The 22,921-nt window shown below is 41.8% G+C and overlaps 1 protein-coding gene across 4 annotated transcripts in view; it reads left to right on the forward strand.

Annotated features, from left to right (window-relative positions):
• The window catches only part of si:dkey-34e4.1 (carboxyl-terminal PDZ ligand of neuronal nitric oxide synthase protein), a 50,302-nt gene extending 27,852 nt beyond the window's left edge, over positions 1–22,450 (forward strand). For 3 of the 4 annotated variants that reach the window (XM_025909213.1, XM_013274075.3, XM_005454542.4), the window contains 7 exons: positions 214–322; positions 960–1,101; positions 2,446–2,618; positions 6,896–7,057; positions 8,024–8,228; positions 9,006–9,336; positions 20,462–22,450. In XM_025909213.1, the coding sequence (XP_025764998.1) occupies positions 214–322; positions 960–1,101; positions 2,446–2,618; positions 6,896–7,057; positions 8,024–8,228; positions 9,006–9,336; positions 20,462–21,026 (1,687 nt within the window). In that variant the 3' untranslated portion in view covers positions 21,027–22,450. Of the gene's footprint in view, positions 1–213; positions 323–959; positions 1,102–2,445; positions 2,619–6,895; positions 7,058–8,023; positions 8,229–9,005; positions 9,337–16,402; positions 16,655–20,461 lie in introns of all 4 variants that reach the window. The other variant, XR_001224821.3, reaches the window with a different exon arrangement.
• The last annotated feature ends 471 nt before the right edge of the window (positions 22,451–22,921 follow it).

The following is a 22,921-nucleotide window of genomic DNA, read 5'->3' on the forward strand; positions in this document are numbered from 1 at the left end:
TCAACACAGACAAAGTGGTTGAACGGTGTTTCTCCTGTCTCTTTTTCAGCCATTATAAACGCCAATACTGAATTATTTGCAGATAAGCAAAAGGCAAATATCCTGGCGCTGCTAAATCAGTGGGGCTCTACTAATTTATTTGCTATTAGACACAAATGCCTAACATTAAAAGGCAAGAGAGAGTTTTTTTTAAATCAGCTGTCGTGTTTTCAGGATTTTCTACGTATCACATGACTCCCAGGACTTAAAGATCTTCAGCTACATTGCAAGAGATGGCTCCAGTAATTCCTTCAGATGCAACGTCTTCAAGTCAAAGAAGAAGGTACAGTTTGAATGGCTCACACGCCTTCTAACCAGACTCATGAAAAGCTTATTATGGATCTCCGCTATGACCACTATGATAGTTACAGCTATTTGAAGTTAGGGCCAGCAGAGCTTGGTTATAAGGGCATAGCCGCCTTTAGAGGCAGAAGAAAGAAAACACTGTGCAGAAGACGTCAGGTCTGGTAGTTTAGTATTCTGTGATTTTCACTTTGCTGTTTCATTCAAGAATATTTCATTCTGATGATATCAGCTCTGTTATTTGATATTTGGTTTTAAATTTGATTTAAGATTCAATTTGTGGTGGCTTATTTAATATTCGGTGGCTTACCAGATCCACAGCATGCTGTGAATACAGAACAGATGCGCTCAAGGACAAAGATTTCGGCTGCATATTTGAGACGAGGATCTCTTTACCTTTCCCCATTTTAGGTACTTTTTATATGTCTGCAGTTTTTTGCAGGTTACTGCTGCCCTTGTATTCACATCAGTCATGAAAATTGACTGATAAAGTGTCAAAATTACTAATAGTTCATATTTAAAACTCATATTAGGCTGATCACTTTAACTGACTCACTGTGCTGTACTTCTGCTCTAAGCATTCATTTCTATCACAATGTTCCTCTTTTCTGTGGCAGACACAGGCCATGCGTATCGTGCGAACAGTAGGTCAGGCGTTTGAGGTGTGCCACAAGCTCAGCCTGCAGCACGCTGAGCAGGACGCTGACGGCCAGGCTGACGGAGAAAGTGACAAGTCAACAGAGGAGCCCAGCAACCACGGTGATTTACTATTTTTTGCGATCCACAATTCTATCCGTTCTAATTCAGCTTACTATCTACACGTTTATTTATTTGTTTATTATAATAAATATGACATTAAAATGGAGCAGCACTGTTACCTCACAGCAAGATGTACCTGGGCTCAAATGGCCATGGACACTGTTTGCGTGGGTTATCTCAGAGCACTCCGGCTTCCTCCCAAGACATGCAGTTAGTGGGGTTAGGTTAATTGATTATTCTAAATAGGGCTACAGGTGAGTACTAATAGTTGTCTCTCTCTCTCTGTGTTAGCCCTGCACCAGATTGGCGACCTGTCCAGGGTGTACCCCGCGACTCGCCCTATCCTACCTGATCTAAATGCTATAATATACAGTTGGTGCATTGTTGTTATTTTTTAAAACTTCCATAAAAATATCAAGAGAAAACTGAAAATATTATTACGGTTTTACTTAAGGTTACACTTGATTGAGATGGATGGAGATGTTGACATATACATAAAAGTAGAGGAAGGTGGGGAAAGTCATCAGTTTGGCAAGTTTCTGGTCACAAACCAAAGCTGGGTGACATGAAAAGCTATACTAAAGGAAAAGTCAGGAGATTGCCAGCATATTTAGTATTAGTACTTTTCTGGACACGTGTCTGTTTGTGTGTTTTGTGGACTACAGTGTATGTTTTTAAAGACTTAGGACTTTAAAGAACATAGATTGTTTTTTAAAAGCAAGCTTAAAAACAAGAAAAGAAACCATTCCACGTTACATTGGGTGAGCAATGGAAAAGTGAGTATTTATGAGCCACACTGGTCACTTAAGTTTGACTTTGCCTTTCTTCAGTCTGATTACATGCTTTTTCATGGCATAAATTGAACTGTCAAACCTCACCAGCCGATTCATTTAGAACAGTGATTGAATGGTAACAGGCACGTGATTGGTTACACCGGGATGTAAATGAATCTAAGGAACAACATTAAGATAATTTGTAGTGTTTCAGTGTTTTCCGAGGCCTCGTGCTGAGTACAGTTTGTGTAGGATGGGGAAGCAGTGGGAAAGATTCCCATGATTACAGCTTTCAGGTTACTGGAGAAAAAAAAACTGGGTGATTGCCAGTGTTTCATGTAATGAGGGTAATTTTCAAAGTGACTGAAAGGTTATCTGACATCAGAGAGCTATTCATGATGGGCAGGTATGTGTGTGCTTGAAATAGCTTTATTATAGAGTTATATAAATTAGGGCCGTGTTTGTTTGATTGGCCCTTGTTCAGTAAATTACTCTTTAAGTTGGACATGTGAGAGAATATATAACATGAACAAGATGTGGAGATGATCCATTTTTGTGTATTCCTCCACAGGTCGCACACTGACGGGAGCAGAGCGAGGGGAAGATGAGCAGGACAGCAAACACGAGGGACGAGGAGGAGGAGAAGATCCTGCAGCTGGCAGCTCTCTGTGTGAGAAGGCAGTGAGCGAAATTCTCCAGAGCTTGGCTGAACTCAACGTCGTCAAGCCTGGACAGACCATCATGGTAAGATACTGTAAGACAAAGCTGGAACAGGTTTGACATACATACAGAAACATGTTGTTTTATTCATGAAGCACAAGATATTTCATGTAATACACATCAGTTATTTCCAATCATTTGTATTTTATGATATATTTCCCTTTCTGAAGAGCCACTTTGTATTCCACTCAGTAATCAGCAGATTGCATACATTCATTTGATTACTGTAGAGAGGCAGTTTTTTTTGTTTTATTGGACCTAGGTCAGGTGTGCATGGGAGCCAGTCGATGGTATCAGTTGCTTCATCCTCCAGAAACGTGCATATTTTTGCCACATAAAGCCAGGCATTGTCAGATGGAGCCCAGAACTCATTGCACCAACACACGGTCTGATGATGGATCCAAGGGTTTCATCCCAATACCTAATGACAGTCAGGGTGACTTTCTACAGCGCTGTCCAGCTCTACTAGAGTAATTACCTGTCTCCAGGAATCTCCTCCATGCTATTGAGACTGTGCTGGGGGACAGCAAACCTTGTTGCAATGGCACGTATTGATGTGCCATCCTGGAGGAGTTAGACTCATGCTACCAGTAGTGACCCATTTCAATGGCCTCCACCTACAAAAACATTTCTGTTTTGGGGGGTGTCCCACTGTTCCCCATTGATAATTTCATTAACACCAAAGCAGCTGAAACTGATCAACAACCCCCTAACTCACCTGATCCATATCCCACAAATTAACTGACTTGATGCTGTACTCTGATTAAAAATTCCCCCTTTAATTTAATGCTACAATGACTAAGAAGCTAAAAAACAAACTGCCTTAATTGGCATCATTCATAAGCACAACCTCAGTTATAACAAAAGTCTGTTTGTTTCGAAAAATCACACAAATTGTCAGAAGCAGCACAGCCAGGTCTTACTTACGGAGAGTACAGGGACTATCTCCCAAGCACTTCTATGAAAGCGTACTAACTCTTTCACTATGCCAATATTTTTATTATACTTGACATGCAAAATTCCCTTACAAGGGCAGTTTCACATTCACAAACTTGTACTATAAATGCCCGTGTTTTATATGGGAGTATATATTTCCACCACATTTGCCACGTGGAAGTTCCCGTTTTATTTCTGACACTGGCTGTAGGAGTGAGGCAGGAGCTTTCACACTGTAATGATGACTTTCATTTTGCACCAAACGGCTTCTACCTTTGTAGCTGCAGGGCATCATCTCTGATTCATTGCTTTGGCTCTGGTGGTGTTTTGATACTATAATCTAGGCATATCACTGCCAAATGGCTCATTGAACTAAGCAAGTACAGTATAGTGCTTTCTCATCTACTGCAGTACCTGACCACATCACTGACTGCAGCTCTTCATGACTAATAAAGGATGCTATTTGGCAGCCTATTGTAGACATAAAATAACCTGATAACTCCTACATGAGGTGGGAAAAAATAGATTTTGGTTAGATTGTGTTTAAAATGTGGCAGAGCTTGAATCCCTGTGAAATTAAAAGCTGATGATGATCTTTCTTTAAGGTTTTGAGAGTAATAGGAGGAAGATTCAAAGGCTTTGGTGTGTTAGGACGTCTTCCTTTTGGATTTGTCACCAGGGCCAAGTGTGGCAGGCACAGTTGTTACCATGCTACTAATAGAGGGAGAGTTCAATAGGAGCGAGGAACCTGAATATTTTTGCTGGCTGGGTAAGAGGGACACTTAATCCCAAAAACCCAGCGTGTTCCCTTTGATTTTCTGAGAAACGCCACCGTAATCCCATTGAGGGGTTCAACATCTGCACCATGAAGATAAGCAAGAAGGGAATAAGAGAGAGTGAGCAACAGGGAAAAAAAAAAATAAATGAGGGAAGGAATAATGAGAGATTTTGATATCAGAAATAAAGACTGTAGTAAAGATGACAGAGGGGCTGGCTGTATTTGAATGCCAGGATGATAACACTCACCACAAGGGTTTGGAAAGAAATGAACAGGAATGCCCCTGACACCATCTGAAGTGTTAAATCAGCTTGCTTTTTTGAGTATATATTTTGTTAGACAACTACTAACACTGATTTTCATTGATTGGAAGCTTTTTCATAACTTTTTTTAAGCTAATAATGTAAGTTTAAAATGTTATTACCTTAAAAAAAGTCTTACTTAACTAGAATTCTTAAGTAAGTGAAGAGTCCAACATTTTTGCCCAATAGGTTGTATATAAAAGATGGACATGGCCACTGTGATGTCACCTACTGATTTGTAGACTACCATTTTACTTATAGTTCGTCATCTTATGCCTCAGTCACACAGACCTAGAGACAAGTCAGGGACCCTCTGAGAACCTCTGGTCACTGGGGAAAAATGTGTATTCCCCAACTGGTTTGAGAGTGGTTGCTGGCTATTGCTGTGAAATTGCTTATAAAGGGGGCACTGGATTAAAAAGCTCTTTGTGGTTGCTAACACTTTGTTGCCTGTAGTTCATGTGAAAGAAAGCTTGTCTGCAGGCGGTAGTACAACCCATGCTGTTTGACACAAACCTCTTCAGAGTAAAAGTTGTGCCGCACCCCTGCAGCTTTTACTTTCAAGGCATATGTTTTCCATTTCCAGTTTGTGTTGCACTTTTACCAGTATCTGCTCGAAGAGCAGTTAGCAAGGGTTTGAAGACATGCAAACTTACATCCAAACCGTGGGTAACTGCAGAAAACAGCTCCCAGCCAAAGATATCACAGATAATTTTTCAGTGCAGCACTTTGTACCTCTTTGAAACCAATTTTATCTACCAAGTACCAACAGCTTCCAGCAACTGTTTGCCTACTGTGTTATGAAATACACGTTTGACTAGTGACCTGTGGAAGGCGGGGGATGTGTCACTGACTGGTTGTAGGCCTATGCAAAATGGAGTTTTAGCAATCAGTTTCACAGAGTCTGCCATCAACCTCTTACTCGTTGATATGTTTTCTCTGTGAGTCTGAAACTAGGGCCTTCTGTCGCCATCTTGCTTTTTGGTTTGCTTGTTTGTTTTTCAAGCCAGACATGCCTCTGTTTGAACAAAAGAGTAGCAAAGGTGATGCACTCTAGCTCTAGCTAGCTAGCTTGCTTAGCACAGTGTGTCCTGTGTTAACTATGATGCTACACCCCATTCTAATTTTAATTAGCCAAAAAACAGGCTGTAAACAAAATGTATTTTTTGTTGTACATTTTGTTGGTTACTGGTTACTAAGGTGCGGGCCATAGCCTATCCCAGTGGTGGCTTGAAGCATGTGACATAGTTTTTATTAATTCCCATCAACTTCAAAAATACCAAGTATGTTAGAGACTAAAATGGAAAGCTCTTGTGTAAAATGAACAAAATGGTGTGTTCATAAAGTTATGATCACTATAGTTTGTTGCTCATAGTTGATTAAAAATGTGGTAAAGCAGACTTGCTGTGTCAGTGTCAGAACCTGTGAGAGTAACTGTTTTTACTTACCTTTCTACCTTACTGTGGCTTACAAATTAAATTACATAAATTAAATCAAATAGATTTTTGATTAGATTGATACATTAGAGCTAAAACCTCACCTTTAATGTAATGCCAGTGAGCTGCCTCTCATAAAAATCTGCCTTAACTTGAAAGTACATTACAGTGTTCTGCCTGCCCTCTAGTGGTGAGATGTGGCCTTTACATTTTCTTTTCATTTCATTTCATTTTAGTAATAACAAGTGGTGTAATTATACACATATAAATCTTGTGTTTTATATGTTTTCTATGTATGTTCTGTCATGAAACTATCATCACACATACAGACACATACAAAACCTCCATTTCTTGATGACTGCCAATACCCAAGATGCAGAAACCCACAACCTATCTGCCCTTCTTACTGTGCAAGGCAGAAGGGGAAGTGAAAAGCTACTTAAGGAATGCCCTATATCTCCAGGAAATTTTTATGCTACCAGAGATCATCTGGAAAATCATTAAAAATTTGTTACAGGACAGATGGAGGCAGGATGGAAGGAAACGAGAAGATGATATGGTAATGAGTATATAGCTTATAGAAGTGGCGTTACAGCAGGGGCCCCTCGGGAGCTCAGTGGATGACTATCTTGGTCTTGGGGACTCAGAACAGGGAGGTTTGTATCCCGCTAGTATGGTAATTGCATTAATCTGTCCAAGGTCTATAAATAGGTCATGTTATGTAGCTAGGACATGCAGCTAGCAGCACCATGGGTTCTGAAGGCTCAAACCTCATACCTTCATCCCAAGCCAGCCTGTTTTCATCAATAAGTGTGTTTTTTTCTCTCCGTGTTGTTTGTCTGGGGTTAGGACTTCAATCGAAGGTCCCTCTTCACTGTGACATCCCAAGGCGTTACTCCCAGCAGCCCTTGCTCTCCTTCTATTACTCCGCTGGCATCACAGCACTACCTGCAGCTTCTTCAGCAGCAACTGCAGCAGCAGCAGCAGCACACACAGGTGGCTGTTGCTCAGGTAAGAATCATATACACACAGTCTTACAGGGTGTACAGCATTAGACACAGACACAAAAATCCCATTATGCCCACAGTACAGAGTACTTTTTAATCCTGTGCTGTACATGTAATAGAAATACAGATTTGAGGCTTTAAGATGAGATTCACTGTAACTGGACTTAGCTGCACGTCAGATATTAATTGGTAAATGTCTCTACTCACATTTCATAAATAACTAACATTTTTAACATCATCTTTATTATCCTCTTCTGCCAGGAGGATTTCAAATGATTAGTGGCACTTTGAAGATGATATTTCATTACTCAGAATTAAAATCAATGATTTTTGCTATTGCCAGTAACTTTTTAGGTTGATCCTGGCTCATGCTGTGAATTTGTCTAATGGCAAAAATGACTAAACTTCCTTTGGCCTATTTAGCAACGTCAATGCAACAATTTTATTGTGATTTCAGATGTAAAATTCCTCATACATGGATAATGCACAGAAATAAGGTAGACTTTTCTCTGCTTCAGGCCAGAACACACTCAGAATTTGCATAATGGGAAAACAGCAACAAACAGATTATTACCTGTGCTTCTCTGTGTTTCTCATATTAATGTTGTCCCACTAGAGGGCAGCACTGACACAGTAATTTAAGGACCGTTATTGCAGCTTAATATCTCACTGCCTGGGCTGAAATATAGACAAGCAAATGATGATAACAAAGATTTGAATGCAGTAAGTCTTCTGCACCAACCACTTAGTCAGTCTTAGACCCAAACAGCCAGAATGTCAGCACTTCTCATTGCAGTCTAGTTATAATAAATATAGAAAGTAACGTAAATCTACTTTTGTCTTCGTAAAATTCTGGAGCTTACACCGTGTGCGAGGTATAAGAACACTGTTTACGTTTCCATTTTGCACGCTCAGGACAGAAATGGTCCCGCTCAAACAAAACACACCTCAGCCTTTGTTCTCTCTCCAGGTACAGCTGCTGAAAGATCAGATGGCAGCAGAGACCGCCGCTCGTATCGAGGCTCAGGCCCGCGTCCACCAGCTGCTGCTGCAGAACAGGGATTTGCTCCAACACCTGACCCTGCTCGTGCAGCAGCTGAAAGAGCTGGAGGCCCGCGCCCTGAAAGCAACACACCCAGGGCAGCCGCAACAGGAGCTGCAAGCTAATGGACACGGTAGGCGACTGGAGGGGTGACTGCTGAGAACAGCATGTTGCCTTTTGAGTAATTTGTTGTCAGGTCAGGTCGTCTGTGTGCTGCGGTCTTGATTGCTCACTCCTTTTTTTTTCGGCCTGTGGATGAAAGTCACGACACAAGCCACGCTCGCTCACCGATTTCCCGCGCCTGCCAGCATTGTTGTCTCTGCTTGTGGTGACGGAAGATGAAATTTCAGCATAAACTGTCAAGCAATTCAGCCTGGAGAAATTTAACCAAAGTGAACAGGAGTCTTTGTCTGCCAACCCGACAGATGAGATTTTACGTTGAAAGGACTGCTGCGCTTTTATACAGGCTTGAAAATTAAGATCGAGAACCATGCATCAACCCCATACTGTGTTATTCCCCCCCCCCCACGCACTGCCGTGTAACGCACAGTGGCATAAATCATACTGTGTGCAGTGGATTAAAAACACTTCCCCTCAGCAATATCTTACTTCTCAGTGAGAAGGTGATGAAAACAGCCTTTATTCTTTGTTCTTTTTCAGCTAAAGAATGGCCAAACTAACTATGAATAACCACCAGGCAGAGCTGTGTGTCTCCATACTAGTCTAGGAAATCTTGCTGACTTCAGGTGTGGCTGGCCTGAGATCAGTGCACAAGCAGATCCTTTTCTATAATGAGAGTTATAAATCTTAACAAAGGCACCAAACTATTCTAAAAAGTCTGCATGCTGGTTACAGGTGACTCGTGTCATTATACCTCTTGTTGATTCGTCTCCGGTTATGTTTGTCTCAGATGGCCAGCAGTCATCAGGTGGCTCAATGTCAGCATCAGCAAAGTCCCTGTCCTTAAATCTGAAGAATCACTACAGTCAGACCCTGGACCAGCTCATCACCTCCACGCCCTCATGGCCGCTCGAAACCTCGCCCCTGTCGCCCACCCAGTTGGGCTGTGCTGAGTCCTACCTCAACCTGCTTAACATGGAGAGCGGCGTCAAACCACCAGCCTCAGCCAACAATGACCTGGACCCCTTCATCAGAGCAAATGGCGCCGTGGAAGACAAGGAGATCTCCGGCAATGAGATTGTCCCGTTCACATCCCGAAACTCTGCCAGCCTGGATGAAAAGTAAGACTGCTGTCTTCATTTTTATTGTAAAGAAAAAGATAATATTGGGTGGCTGGAGTGAAGCAATTACATATATATTAAAGGAAATTTCTGTTTTGCGGTAACACTATTACGAACAACAAATTCGGCTTATCCCAGCATTGGGAAATTGTTCATATCACTTCCTCAAATACACAAGAGTGAGAATTCTTTTATACAAGAATTCAGAGAGTGGAGGACATCACATGCAGTTGCCTGAGGGGGGAATTTGGTATATGAAAATTCCTTGGCTATCTAGCTTAGGCAAAGCCCTGCCACTAACAGTTCAGAGTCTGTGCCTTCACAGCAGTGTGACCAACATAGCACTGTTTGTTGGTAATAAGAGCAGCAATGTATCCACCAGATAGTGGTGGGGCGTGGAGAGTTTTGCTCATCCATCTCACATGTCCATGATGACAGAAGAGAAATACGGCTTGTATAGTCAATCAGTCGCTTTACATATCAGGAGATAAGAACAAAAATTATGTGGCTCTTAAAATGACGTAAAATTCAACCTCAGATGAACAACTACAGATGCCATATTGCACTGTGTAATTATTTAATTAGTAAAAGCTCAAATGCACATGCTGTGCATAAAATTTTATCTACACCTTCATTGCTTCTAAAGGAGTTAAGAGGGTAATTAGGAGCCAGGTGCTGCTAATCAAATGCACTTAATTTATTCATCATCAGCAAGTGTGAGCAGCTCTCTAAAAGCAAACGTTTTGGCAGTTTTGCTGGTCTCGAGCATTCAAGTGTGTGTTAACGAAATGGCGAGGAGAAAGGACATTAGCACTGATCTGAAAGAGGCAATTGTTGCTGTCATCAATCTGGGAAGGGTTATAAAGCCATTTCCACACAAGTTGTCCATCATCCTACAGTGAGAACGATGATTTAAGAGTGGAAAATATTCAAGACGCTTGCCAGTCTTCCCAGGAGCAAATTTACCCCAAGGTCAGACTGTGCAATTCTCAGAGAAACTACAAAAAAACCCAAGAGCTACATCTCAGACTCTGCAGGCCTCAGTTGGCATGTTAAATGTTAAAGTTCATGATTGTACAATTAGAAAAACACTGGAAAAGTATGACTTGTTTGGACGGGTTGGCAAGAAAAAGCCTCTCTTTTCTAAAAAGAATGCATAAGCATGGCTTAGGTTTGCAAAGTTGCACCTAAACAAATGTTGAGAATTCTGCAAAAATCTCCTTTGGTTTAATGCACAGTGGCACATTTGGTGAAAAACAAACCAAACTGGAACTCATTCCAACTGTCAAGCACGGTGGAAGAGTGGTGAGGATTTAGGCTTAGTGTGCAGCCACAGGACCTTTCCACCTTGCACCATTAACTCTGTATACCAGTATTCTAGAGTTAAATATGAAGGATGTGGAGTATTATAACAAACTGAGAAGTAATAACAAGCAGAACTTTGTTTCAAAGAAGTTGATTGGATTGGTAACCTTTAAAGATGCTAGCAGGTGGGTTTTGCTAACTTTGGACTGAACAGCATTTGTCGTTTCTCCTGTTAAGTTAAACTAAGGAGTATAGATTGATATTTAGCACACATATCCTCGTCTAACTTGCTGAACATTTCCCGCGAACGTTAAGCTCCTTTAATGGCCATGCATGCTGCTTATGTCAGTTTGTGTTTGGGGTAACCAGGCTACGCAGCGACATACACATCCGCTAGTTTTCAGTGTTATTAGCGGGGAACAGCTCGACTCAGCAGAAAACGCCTCCAGCTAATCAAAGTGTGACTGCAGTCAGGGGATTACAGAACACGGGGGAGAGAAGGTTTCGGGTTAGACAAACAAAGAGGGGATTGGAGTTGTTCGTGAGAGGGAATGAGATTTAAGAGAAACACACGAAACTCCATCAGCTCTAAACTCTGGCCTCGTGTTTCTGTTTCATGAGATAAACTCATGTTGAGAAGCCATTAAACCACACATTGAGAGAATAAGGACAGTAAATGTGATCATTTTCTTGCAATAATTCATTATTAATGTGTTTTGCTTTTCAGGGTTCCTCGAGGCTCCATTTCTCGCCTGCACATTTTATATTGTGAATTGCTTTTACTACTTTACCTTTGACTCGGCATCTAAATTCTCTGGCATGCCGCCCATTGATACCTGTGCACACACACGCACACACACACACACACACACACACACACACACGCCTTGAAACATATATAGAACTACTGTGTATAATCACTTTTTAATGAGGTTTAAATCCTTTTAAAACCCTTCCTATTCTAAACTTTTACTACAAAAGATCAAGGAGAGCTCTCAGTCAGGATAAACTCTTTTGGTAATTTCCTTTTTATCCAGTTTCCTTTCATTCACACACTTAAACTGGCTCTACAGAGCATCTTTAAGATGATTTCAAAACAGTGAAGGAGGAAAATGGGAAGTTGACCTGGCAGATTGCTTGTGCTTATCCAGACTCATAGCCTGTGGTTTCTTACAGCACAGAGTCCCAGCCAGTCCCCACTCACATCCGTTCACAACCTGAAACTCTACCCTGCTACTATCTTTTTTTTTCTTTTTTTTGCATAAGCAAAAGAAAAAACAAAGGTTAACCTCAGACGTCTTCCAAAGAGAAGCGTCCTGTTACTGTACATTTCCATCTGAATATTGAATTCTTCTGGGAGTGTGCGGCTCGCATGCGAGGCCCTCTCCCTCCCGCTGTTTCACTACCCCACCACATTTTCTATTTTAAAAGACGAAGTAGCTCAGGAACGTACCACCAAAGTGACTTTTCCCTGGCTGCCACCCTCCTCCTCCTCCTCCTCCTCCTGTATTGGCTTGTGTTTGCGTCCTCTCCTGAGTGACATCATCTTTATGTAAATAGCAATCTTGAAATTTACACAAACGACATAATAAAGTGATGAAAGTCAGGGTTACAGCTGAGCAGAAGAAAATAAAATACACAACAAACAGTTTTGACCTTTTTTGCTGTTTAGATTAGGTGATGTGATGAAGCTTATGTACCCCAGCCAGATCTTGTAAATTTGCTACAGCATAGGAAAAATAGAGGGGAGGTGGGGGCGGCAGTGGAAAAATGGAAACTTCATCTCCTTTGTGTTATTGTGTGTGTCCCCTCCACCCGTTTGCCAAACTCCTTTGCATTACCTTTGACGCAGTGAGACTCCTCCTGTGTCTGCCCTCCCCCACCCGCTGCATAGCAAATTTTATTGCTTCCATTTGCTTTTGTTTTCTGGATTTCCCCAGCGAATCAATGTTTACAGCCTGAGTGGCCCAATTTTATGTTCTGCGAACAACTAGACAGGTCCTCCGGTGCCATCTTCTCCCTCGCATCTCTTCTTTACCCCCCTCCCCGCCCTCCCTTGCTCCCATATCTAGCACTGGTCAAGCAGAGCGAAAGTATCTATTGGCACTGTTAATGCAAAATCGCCACACATTATCCTACAAATGCATATGTGTGTTCTTCAGCTCGCCAGCTGTCCCCGGTGCTGTGCGTCGCCGCTTATAGCATTCGGTGTATAGCCAGCCGTGTAGTGAGTCAACCTTTACACAACACGAGTGGGATCAAAACAGGATGTTATAGTAGGCTTAAAATACACTTTGTTGCCACAACTTTGAGCTGAGTAAGAGGATGACTAAAGTCAGCGGAGACTCCCGAGTGCACGGACGTTTGTACAAAATGTTGAGTCAATCCATACGTTAGTGAGATATTTCTACCTGGACCAAAGTGGTAGACAGACCAAAGATTGACATCCCTTGAGCCACAATGCTGCTAAAAGCTGCAGTCTGCCCACACAGAGCTCAGACAGAAACATATAGTAGCCAGCTTATATTCACAAGTGAGTCATACTTTCCCGTGGCATACACTGCACTGTATACACTGCATTCTCTTCCACTCTCTCCGACAGGACTGCATGTTGCATAATCACATTTCCTGACCTGTCTCATGATATTCCTTTCTCCTCCATCCTTTCTTCATTTTGCTGCTTCATCACATCATGGTCTCTGTGTCCGAGCTGCACTATCAGACCTCGCCGGCTGATAATTTGATTGCACGAATGCGATGGGAGCGTACTGGATAATGGTTTTAGGCATTTGAGCAGAACCCATACTGTCCGCTGAATTTACATGCTGTTTTTCACAAACAGTTACTGTAATGTTTTTTGACAGTTTTTCAGCAAGATTCATCCGTGCCTTCAGACTCAGATTGGGCTGAATGTGATGTCTGCAAAGCTGGAAAGTTTGTAAGAATGAGCTTTGGCAGGCACTCTAATTGGCAGGTTTCTGCTTTTCAGAAAAATTAGTAGAAGTTTGAAGTTTTGCAGACTTTCACATTCGTCCACCTACAAACTTAAACGTCCCACACGGACAACTCACCAACACCCTCGGCTGGGGTTAAGTGTTAGTTTCTGTAGAAAAACAAGATGCTTTTCCAAAGGCCCAGAGTTTTCTTCTTTCTCTTCTTGATTGATTGCTTTGTTCCTTTTTATTTAATGGTTAAAAAAATGAGTCATATATACTTCAGTTGTAAATAAATGTTTTAAAAAGCCTTTGCTCCTCTCTCCGCTCTGTTCGTTTATTTTCATGTGAGATTTATTAGTTCAAGAACAGACAGTGAAAAGGCTGCCACACATCTTTGGTAGTAAAATAATTCAGTGAAAAGGCACTGGTACTCCATGTTTCCATCTACTAACCATTTCTCAAGTAATAGACTTGTCTGTGAAAAGTTTTTTATTAAGAAGATATTTTGTTTTTGTGATATTTTTGAGTTCTGGAAGGAAAATTAATCACTACTTTGCAGATTTATCATGTGCCACCAAGTAGCAATGCACCAATCCAATCTAATAGAGTCCAGTCGTGAGCTCAGTTCAGTCCTGACTCGAAAAACTGGATTGGATTGGATGTCAGAGCCGGCACGTTTCAGTTCAAACCATGCATCATTAGCTGCTAGCAGGATCGCTAACGTAGCATGTAGAAAGCTAGCTGCAAAGCAACAGCAGCTTGGAGATATTTCACTGTAGTTACACCAGCAGCTTTTGTTTTCTCTGTTTGCAAGTTTTTAATTTAACCACAAATTGTTTTCAGGCGAGGTAATGTAGGTGAATATGCTATGAATGACATTTATGCATGCCTAAAGTAGTTGACTTGCATTGCTGTTGTAAGGTAATTGATAGGCCTCAAGGTTTTGTGTTCAGTCCAATTATTACAGTTTACAATACATGAAAAAATGCAGTAACTTACAGTGTTAGGATAACCATCACTGTGAATGACAGTAATCCTTTCAGTTTTAAGTAAATTCCAAAAATGTTCAAGTGCTGTGAAAATGTAAATAAACAAACAAAAGTCTGTAAAATGGTATTAGCGCTTTTTGAATTTGACAAAGGCAAAAAAGGCTGGAAAAGTAAGTAGCACTACAAAGAAACAGCTGTTGGGGGGAATAACTAGGTTAACAGGTCAGTAACATGGTTTTTACAGGCAGTGGTTTCACTGGTCTGCAAAAACCTGGTGCTACAAATTGTGGGAAAGTTCAGAATAATGTAGAATTGTGAAGAATTTGAAAATAGCATCATCAGTAGTACATAACATTGTCAAAACACTCAGAAAATCTGGAGAAATCTCTGTGCGTAAGGAAGAAGGATAAAAATCAATACTGGAGTTCCATGATCTTCTGGCCGTCAGGAAGCAAGGCATTAAAAACAGGCGTGATTCTGTCTTTTAAGTCACTCCATGGGCTCAAGAACACTTCCAAAAGTTTTTGTCTGTAAACACAGTTCATTTTTCCATCCACAAATAGAGGTTAAAGCTCTAACATGTAACAAAATGCCCATATGTGAACATGGTCCAGAAATCCAGCTGTCTTCTCTGAACCAACGGTCATTTCAAATGGACTAAATTAAAGTGTAAAATTGTTCTGTGGTTAGACAAGCTGAAATTGTTTTTGGAAAACATGGACACTGCATTCTCTGGAGTAAAGAATAGAAACTGCATCTCTGGTTGTATCGGGGTGCATTATTGCCTGCATAATTTGCAGATTGCACATCTCAAAAGCATCATGACTGCTGAAAGGTGCAAACAGGTTTTGCAAGGGAGGCATTTCATATTTTAGAAAGACAATCCTAAACGGCTTACTGCAGCTATTAAACAGCACAGCTTTGGAGTTGAAAAGTCCAGGTGCTGCCCTGCCTGCTGTCCTGAGTTTTTACTAGGTTAAAACATTTGGTCCATTATGAAATAGAAAATTATGACAAAGAAGAACCAGGACTGTTGAGCAGCTAGATTTATATAAAAGAATGGGACAACATCCCTCTCCCAAAAGTCCACCACCTGGTCTCTTCAGTTCCCAGATGTTTATGGACTATTGTTAAAAGAAGTCAGGATACTACACAATGGTGAATATGGCCCCTTCCCAACTTCCCAGCTTTTTTTAGAAGGTGTGTTGCTACTATCTTTTGTTTTAATTGGTGCATTTTCTCATTTTAAACATTGGTTATGTTTTCTACATTATATTGCAAATAAAATATGGGTTTGTAAGATTTGCATACCTTTGCTTTGTGTGTCTATTTACATTTTACACAGCACTCCAAATTTTTGGGAATTGAGGTCATGCAGTGCTTTGCAATGCTACCTTTGGATTTCAGGTCAGCTAAAGGTGACTTTTGTAAAATGCGTATTTGCCACAAAGCATTTTGAATGTGCTATCTCTCTGATTTTCACCTCTTGCTGGCATTTGCAGCTGTATTCAGCGCCACGCACCAAGTCAGACTGATGGAAAAACCTTTGCTCTAGTCAGGAAAGTGCATGTTTCCACCTTATGTAACACTGAAGTTATTACTGAATTGTTGAAGTTGAGTTTAGAATGGGGGAAAATACTTCCACACCCAGCTGCTCAACCGAATACCTACATTCCTGTCTGCCACTGTGTGGTATTAGATGTTACCACGGAGGGTACCGATGATCGAAATGTTCAAATCCAAAACCTGTGAAATCACTGGTGTGAGCTTTTATTCCTTCCACATGCATAGCTCCCCGACTCTCTGTCGTCTAATTGTTGCCTCTCTTTGGTACAGGTGTGAGGACCCGCTCCTGCTCATCCTCTTCTTCCTCTAACCATCCCTCATTTCCTAATGAGATATCATCAGCCACTGCCTTAAAACCCCCCAGCTCATGCCTTTCATCGCCCTGTCCCCATCCCCATCCCTCTCATCGTTTACTGCACCAACCTGCTTCTCCCTGGGAGCCCGGGGAGCTCTCTGCCACTGCCTAAGCCCCCTTCCTCTCTTCCTCTTCCTCCTCTTCTCTGCCCCTTCTCCTCCCTCTATGTGAGTATTACTCATGGTAACCAGCATGTGGAGCATGTGTCTGTGGCACAAGCATGAGGCTGTGCATGCAGTGGATGAACAGTGTGGGTGTTCGCTGGCTCGTGCGTAGGTCTCACCAGTGATTTCTCTGCTAATGACTGCGTAACCTCTATTTACATTCAAATGTGCTTCTGCAAATTTAGAAGCCGCATTAGCATTGAGGTAATCAATGAGTCACAAATGTTTTATGCACAGCACTTCTGTCTCTGTTTTCCACCTTTTGTTGGATTGTTTTGTCTCTCCCGGTTTTGCCGGAAGAGAGGAAACGTTCTTGTCAAGACGTGGTATTATTTTATCTGTGGAGGTTTGGCCTGAGCTGTAAAACTGTCAGAGCAGGGCTGGAGGAGCGGCACATCTTTATGTACCTGTCTTAGACTCGATGTGTTAGAGTCGGCTCTGTGAGATATTTTAGAGTGTGAGTGTGTGTTTTTGTCACATGCATGTTTTGATTTACCGAGAGAATCTGAGAAGACCATCCACCGCCATAAAGCACCAGAAGTCTCACGTACTGTTCTGCTGCATGTTTGACAAGCAGCTATTAAAGAAACCATCATAAATTTTGTAATTAATAAAGTTCAGTCAGGACCACTACAGTCAAAACAGAACTGTATTTAAGTCACCGTTAATTTACATTAATCAGCATTTATGAAACGTGGAAAGGCCAACGGGGAGCATTCCTCCCATAGCAGCAGCAAGACCTGCAGCACAGATCCGAGTGGCAGTCACTGACCAATATGACATTTATTAAGTCACACACAGCACTAAGGGAGGAGCTGGGGTGGAATCCAAAGCAGCTGGCAGATGCACAACAACTAAACTAGCTTTAATATCACACCCTATATGAGATTCCAGTTGGATGAGTAGAAGATTGCTGAGGAGTCATTTGCTGCTGGCTAGCATTGAGATCAGCCGGGAATTGTGACTATGCTTGTCTTTGTGCCCTGCCTCAATTTAGAAGTAGTGGAAGTAGCAGTTTTCCAGCTGCATTGTCACAAAAAGATAAATCCACAGTGAAATCAGCTGAATCTAATTGCTGATCAAATGATACACCAGAATTAAGGACTCATATTCTCTTTTGAACTGTATTTGTACTGTCATTACAGGTCCTTTCATAATAATCACTTTACTTTGTACAACTTTATAGGATAATGAGCACTGGAAAACTTGATCACTGTGGGCCACTGTGGGCCATTTCACTGTCAAAAGTCTGACCCCAGTCCTTAGCTCGTCTTGTATTCTGTACACCTGACAGGGACTAACTGAGGATTGGATTTTTAAAGTTCAGTGACCTATTTTCAGTATTTCCTCGCCAAAGCATTTACTGTTTAATCACTAATACTCTGCAGCTCTACATAATATGGAATGAAAGCTGTTATGGCATTCATACATAATAATATATAAAAAATTACCTCTTCAGACTCAAGATGTGAAGGATAATACATGTTTTATACAACAGCAACAGCTGGTTGTAAGCTAACGTCATGCCAGCTAAAGTTAGACTGATGTATGTTACAAATCACGCTTTCGCTCTGATAAACAACTTGATTACATTCTCATAATGTATGAGAGCTTATTTGCTAAATGTCAAAGTTTCACTCACAACAGAAGGGTTAGCAGACTGACATTCTACACTCACTGCAAAGAAACGGTGGTCACCATAGCTGGGATTGTGCACTTGAATTGGGAAGGGTAAAGAAATCTACTGACATCTAGTGGTGAGGTTTTACACACTGTAACTTTAAAATACAGACATGGTGTGGGCAGAGTATTTATTTAAAATGTCAATATTATAAGTTGTAATGTTAGATACATTAACATTAGCTTAAGCATTTATTGAAGCAATAATTTAATTTAATTTAGCCAATCAGCACTATAGCTGACTTAACTTTGGATGTTGTTGAATGTCAATTGTTTTAATTGGTTCGCTAAAGTATTGGAACTTTGGCGAATTGGTTGACGAATTGGTTGGTCATCTACCTCGAGTACTAAGTACTTCCATACCAGCCTTCTTATTAATGAGCGTGGCAGAGCCATTACAGCAGCTGTACTAGTCACAATCTTCCAAGTGTAGTTTATCCTGTGCTTGTGTGTGTTCTTGTTGTATTTCTTTAGCAAGTGAGGATAAACTAAAACACCTTCTGGCATATTCCATCTCGTTCAGTTCCAGAAGACTTACAGCTTCAGTACAAAGGCCTGCTACAGTACTTAAGGCAAAAACACAAAAGTACTGTCACATTTTCAGAATTTTGGTATTGAAAGATATCAGTAGTATCGGTTCTTTTGACAACCCTAATCCCAGTTGTATGTCCTGGTCTTCCAGAGTAGTGCTAAATCAAAATAGTGACAGAAAGTAGAGGAAAAGAAAATAGCCTGATGCTCAATCCAGCTGGAATCCAAGCCACAACTTGGCAGCACTTTAAAAATAACACCATTTAAACCTGCTGCAGAATCAAACCGGTAGCTGAGCAGATTGTGCGTGAACAGTGAACCTACCACCCCAAAACCAAGCTAAATATGAGTAAGAATCAAGTGGATTCATTTGCCTTTAGGGCTCACTATGTGTGCTACTTTGAGTATAAACATGAATGTCTTCACCAAAAATTTCTTAACATCATTTCATGGAAAACCACAACTGTTAACCTGCTAACCTCATTAAAACTCAGCCTGTGGCCACCATTGATGCAGGTGCCACATTTTGCGTCAGTCCATAAAAACAGTTTCCAATACATTTAACTGAAAATAAAAAAGTTACCACATGCTGTCCTTTGAGGAAAAGTCGAGGGATCCTAAAGCAGTCGGCTCCATTCTCAGGGAACCACGACCTTTGAAACAAACTATAATGCCGGCCCTTTCATTGCTACATTTTTCTTCAACTGCATTGCAATCCCCACAGCTACACTGGCTAACTAATGATACCCCCCTGTGCCTTTGGAGTCAGTGGAGTTCAGGTTGACTTTTACCTTCCTGCGCTACGTTGTGCTGCTCCGTTTGTTAGTGTAGGAAATGGCGGATAATTATCTCAGGAGATGTTTTCCCCATCATTACATGTTTGCCATTACTGTAGCTGTCATCATCATCCTCGTGTGGAGACGGTAAATACATCATTAGGTCACATAAGTTCATTACTCAGCCCAGGATTCAACCACGGACCGGATTTCTCGGGGGAACGAAGTTAGCAGCCACAGTTATAATGTAAATGGGAGGAGTCGGGGAGGAAGTGAGGCTTGTTATCGGGTGTTTGTCAGGAATCATTTTCCAAGAGAACGCCTATAATTGAGTGTGGTTGTGAGCACTGGTGCTTGTCATGATGTTATGGTGGTAAAATCCGAGTGAGCAATGTAGCTATTTCTGGCTTGCGTGATGGGGGAAAGCCTGCAGCTTTTTCCTCGCCTCTTTACGCTTCCCCTCCCGCAGTCTTTGGCTCTTTTTCTTCCCCCGTCCCTCCGTTTCCCCAGCAGAGAAGCTGTGGGACGTAGATAAGTTCCTAGACAGCCGGAACAACAGGGAGCCAGAAACAGAGTCACTGTGTCGTGTAGTAGCAGCTTACACCACAGTGCACTCAGGTTAATGGAGTATAATGTGACTGATGGAGCAAAACTGGCTCGAGGTGCATTCTTCTACTAGTAATGTAGAAAATGATGCTGAATATAAATAAGCAAAAAAATAAAAAAACAATAGAAAATGTGCTCATGAATCTACTGTGAATTTCTCAACATGGTAGCCGATTGAAGGCTTCACTAACCGGTGCCTCTGTTTTCTCACCGACAGGTGCAAGCAGATAATCCCCAAACTCGACCCTCCTCCACCTTCCATGAACCGCAAGAGAGCTAGCAGGACATTGTCTCCAGGGTCAGAGGTCGCAGCTGCGCCCACGCCCGCAGAGGTCACCTCTAACGACACGGCCCCCAGCCGCAGCAGCAGCGTCTCGTTCCCTGACATCACCCCCAGCTCGCTGTCATCCGGCGACTTCCACTCCCTGAGCAACGGCGAGAGCAGCTCCTGCTCCGCCAGCGAGGATTCGGGCGTGCGCTCCGAAACCAAGTCCCTGCTGTCGCCCCTGCGTGACGACGACGACTTGTTCGGGGACCGTGGGACGTTTTTAACAGCCTCCAGTGGCTGTAACAGTCCCCTGGAGGAGAGGGGGGAAACCGTTCTCTCAGCCGCTGAGTCGTATGCCACTGAAGCCCCCACCCTCACTTCACAGTCGGACACTTGCGGCCACCCGCTGCCCTTCTCCTCCCCGATGAATGATACCTGCCTTCACATCAGCTTTTCTGAGGATGAGCTGCTGGAGAGCAGCCAAGAAGACCCTAACGTCCCTCAGCGGAGCTAGGAGCTATTGCTCCCCTGGAAAACTTCCATCATCTTCTGCAATCAGCTTTTAATCTAATATTTACTATCAGACCCTCCTATGTTTGCACTGGGCTCTATTTCAGGGCCTTTAATCGTTCCACCCACTTGTGACACAGTACAGGCACACAGTAGCTGATACCAGTTCCTGGAAAGTACAGATAATTGTACAGATAATTAGCCTGTGGACAGATTTAGTATTTTTGTAATAAAACAATGAGCTAATTTACTTTTTAGTGACTAGAATGTTTAGCAGAATACATGTAGCACCTCTTGCACTGTTAAAGTCAATTTAGCGTAGAATTCAAAGCCAACGAGGGAACACGTTTTATTTTTGCTAGTAGTCGACGTTAAAAGGTTATTTTGTATGATGGTTCACTGTGGTACAAACTAAAGAGCGGCGATACACGATGACCATGCAAATGCTGGTAATTTTGATGTTGGGAGAAGCCTCGATTTCTGCAGGAGCACCCGACGGGGGATGGTGGGCGGAAAGAAAAGAACAAGAAAGTCAGTAAAAATGGAAAATGATGTGTTGCGGTCTGCGCACAGCTGTGTAGGGCTGTGCATTATGTTTTTGTACTCTCAGAGGTTAGTGGGTTTTAGAATGGTTTTTTTTCTTACTTGTATTTCGTGGGCCTTAAAGCACTGCTGGGAAAATGAGTGGAATGTCTGCAGGTATTCCGTCTATTCAATTGATTTGTTTTGGATGCAATCCTTTAAAACCAAAGGGGATTTTTGAATTAAAAGCATTTTCTTTTTGTGAAACTCGACATGAAGCTAATGACCGTGAAAGTAATGGATTGCGCCCGTCTGAGTGGGGAGTCTGTTACAAGATACTGAATGGGAAGATAATTGGGGAATCAGAGAGGACCTTGGAGAAAGACAGCTTGGCAGATGGATTTTCTCTTCTTTGCCTCTATCTTTGTCAAATCTTGAATACCCAACAAATCTGCTTTCGCTTTCAGGGTGAATTAACCTAAGCGGTGGGAACATTGTTGGCATTCGATCGAGAGAAAAGGACCTCGAGTAGTTTAAAGTGAATCAAACTGCACTCTCATCCCAACAGTTTAGTTATAAAAGAAATAACTGTATGAAGTTGAAATGAAAATGCCAAAATGTACCACCATAGATCAAACCAGATTGAAAAATTCAATAAACTGAGTTACTTTGAATGTCTGACATTTTATAAATAAAATGATAAAATGTTGAAGAAAATGCTAGCGATAATAATCGGAACAATGGACGATGAAAAGCAGGATCTGTTTAACTTCACGTTAAGGTTTCTGTTGCCTTGTTAAAGGTGTCGAATAAAGTGCCACCTTCTGCAAGTAGAAGTGAATATAAATGGAGATGAGGGGTAAAGCACACAAGGTCACATGGGGGAAGTGTAAAGTTGCAGGTGTACAGGGAAAACACAGAAATGAGGCTTTTCCCAACATTACATGTGGCAGGGAGCTCAACAGCAATAACATGTGGATGAAAAAATAATAAAGAGAAACAGCTGGAAAAAAAAACTTTGTTTCTGGCTATTTGTGGATCACCTGAAAAGAACTAAAGTCTTAGACCCTTACTTTCTGTTACCTTCTGCACACAGGACACCTAGGGAGAAGAGTGCTATGGAAGGAGGGGGTTCAAAGAAAACTGTGCTTACTTTACTGCTTACATTTCCTGTCGTTGCACATATTTGAATCTGCTGCTGATCTTTGTTCACACGCCTTTTCATTCAGTGTAATTTCCTGTAACCGCTGTACAGTCAACATCATTTGAAGCACAGCCAGAGCTGAAGGCACTTTGAGAAGATTACAGTGCAAATAGTAACGCAGCGGTGTAAGATATCAGCGCACAGGTGCGGCTCTGAGGAACTACTGTAGCAGC

Source organism: Oreochromis niloticus, linkage group LG7, assembly GCF_001858045.2.
Source record: "Oreochromis niloticus isolate F11D_XX linkage group LG7, O_niloticus_UMD_NMBU, whole genome shotgun sequence".
Taxonomy (NCBI): Eukaryota; Metazoa; Chordata; class Actinopteri; order Cichliformes; family Cichlidae; genus Oreochromis; species Oreochromis niloticus.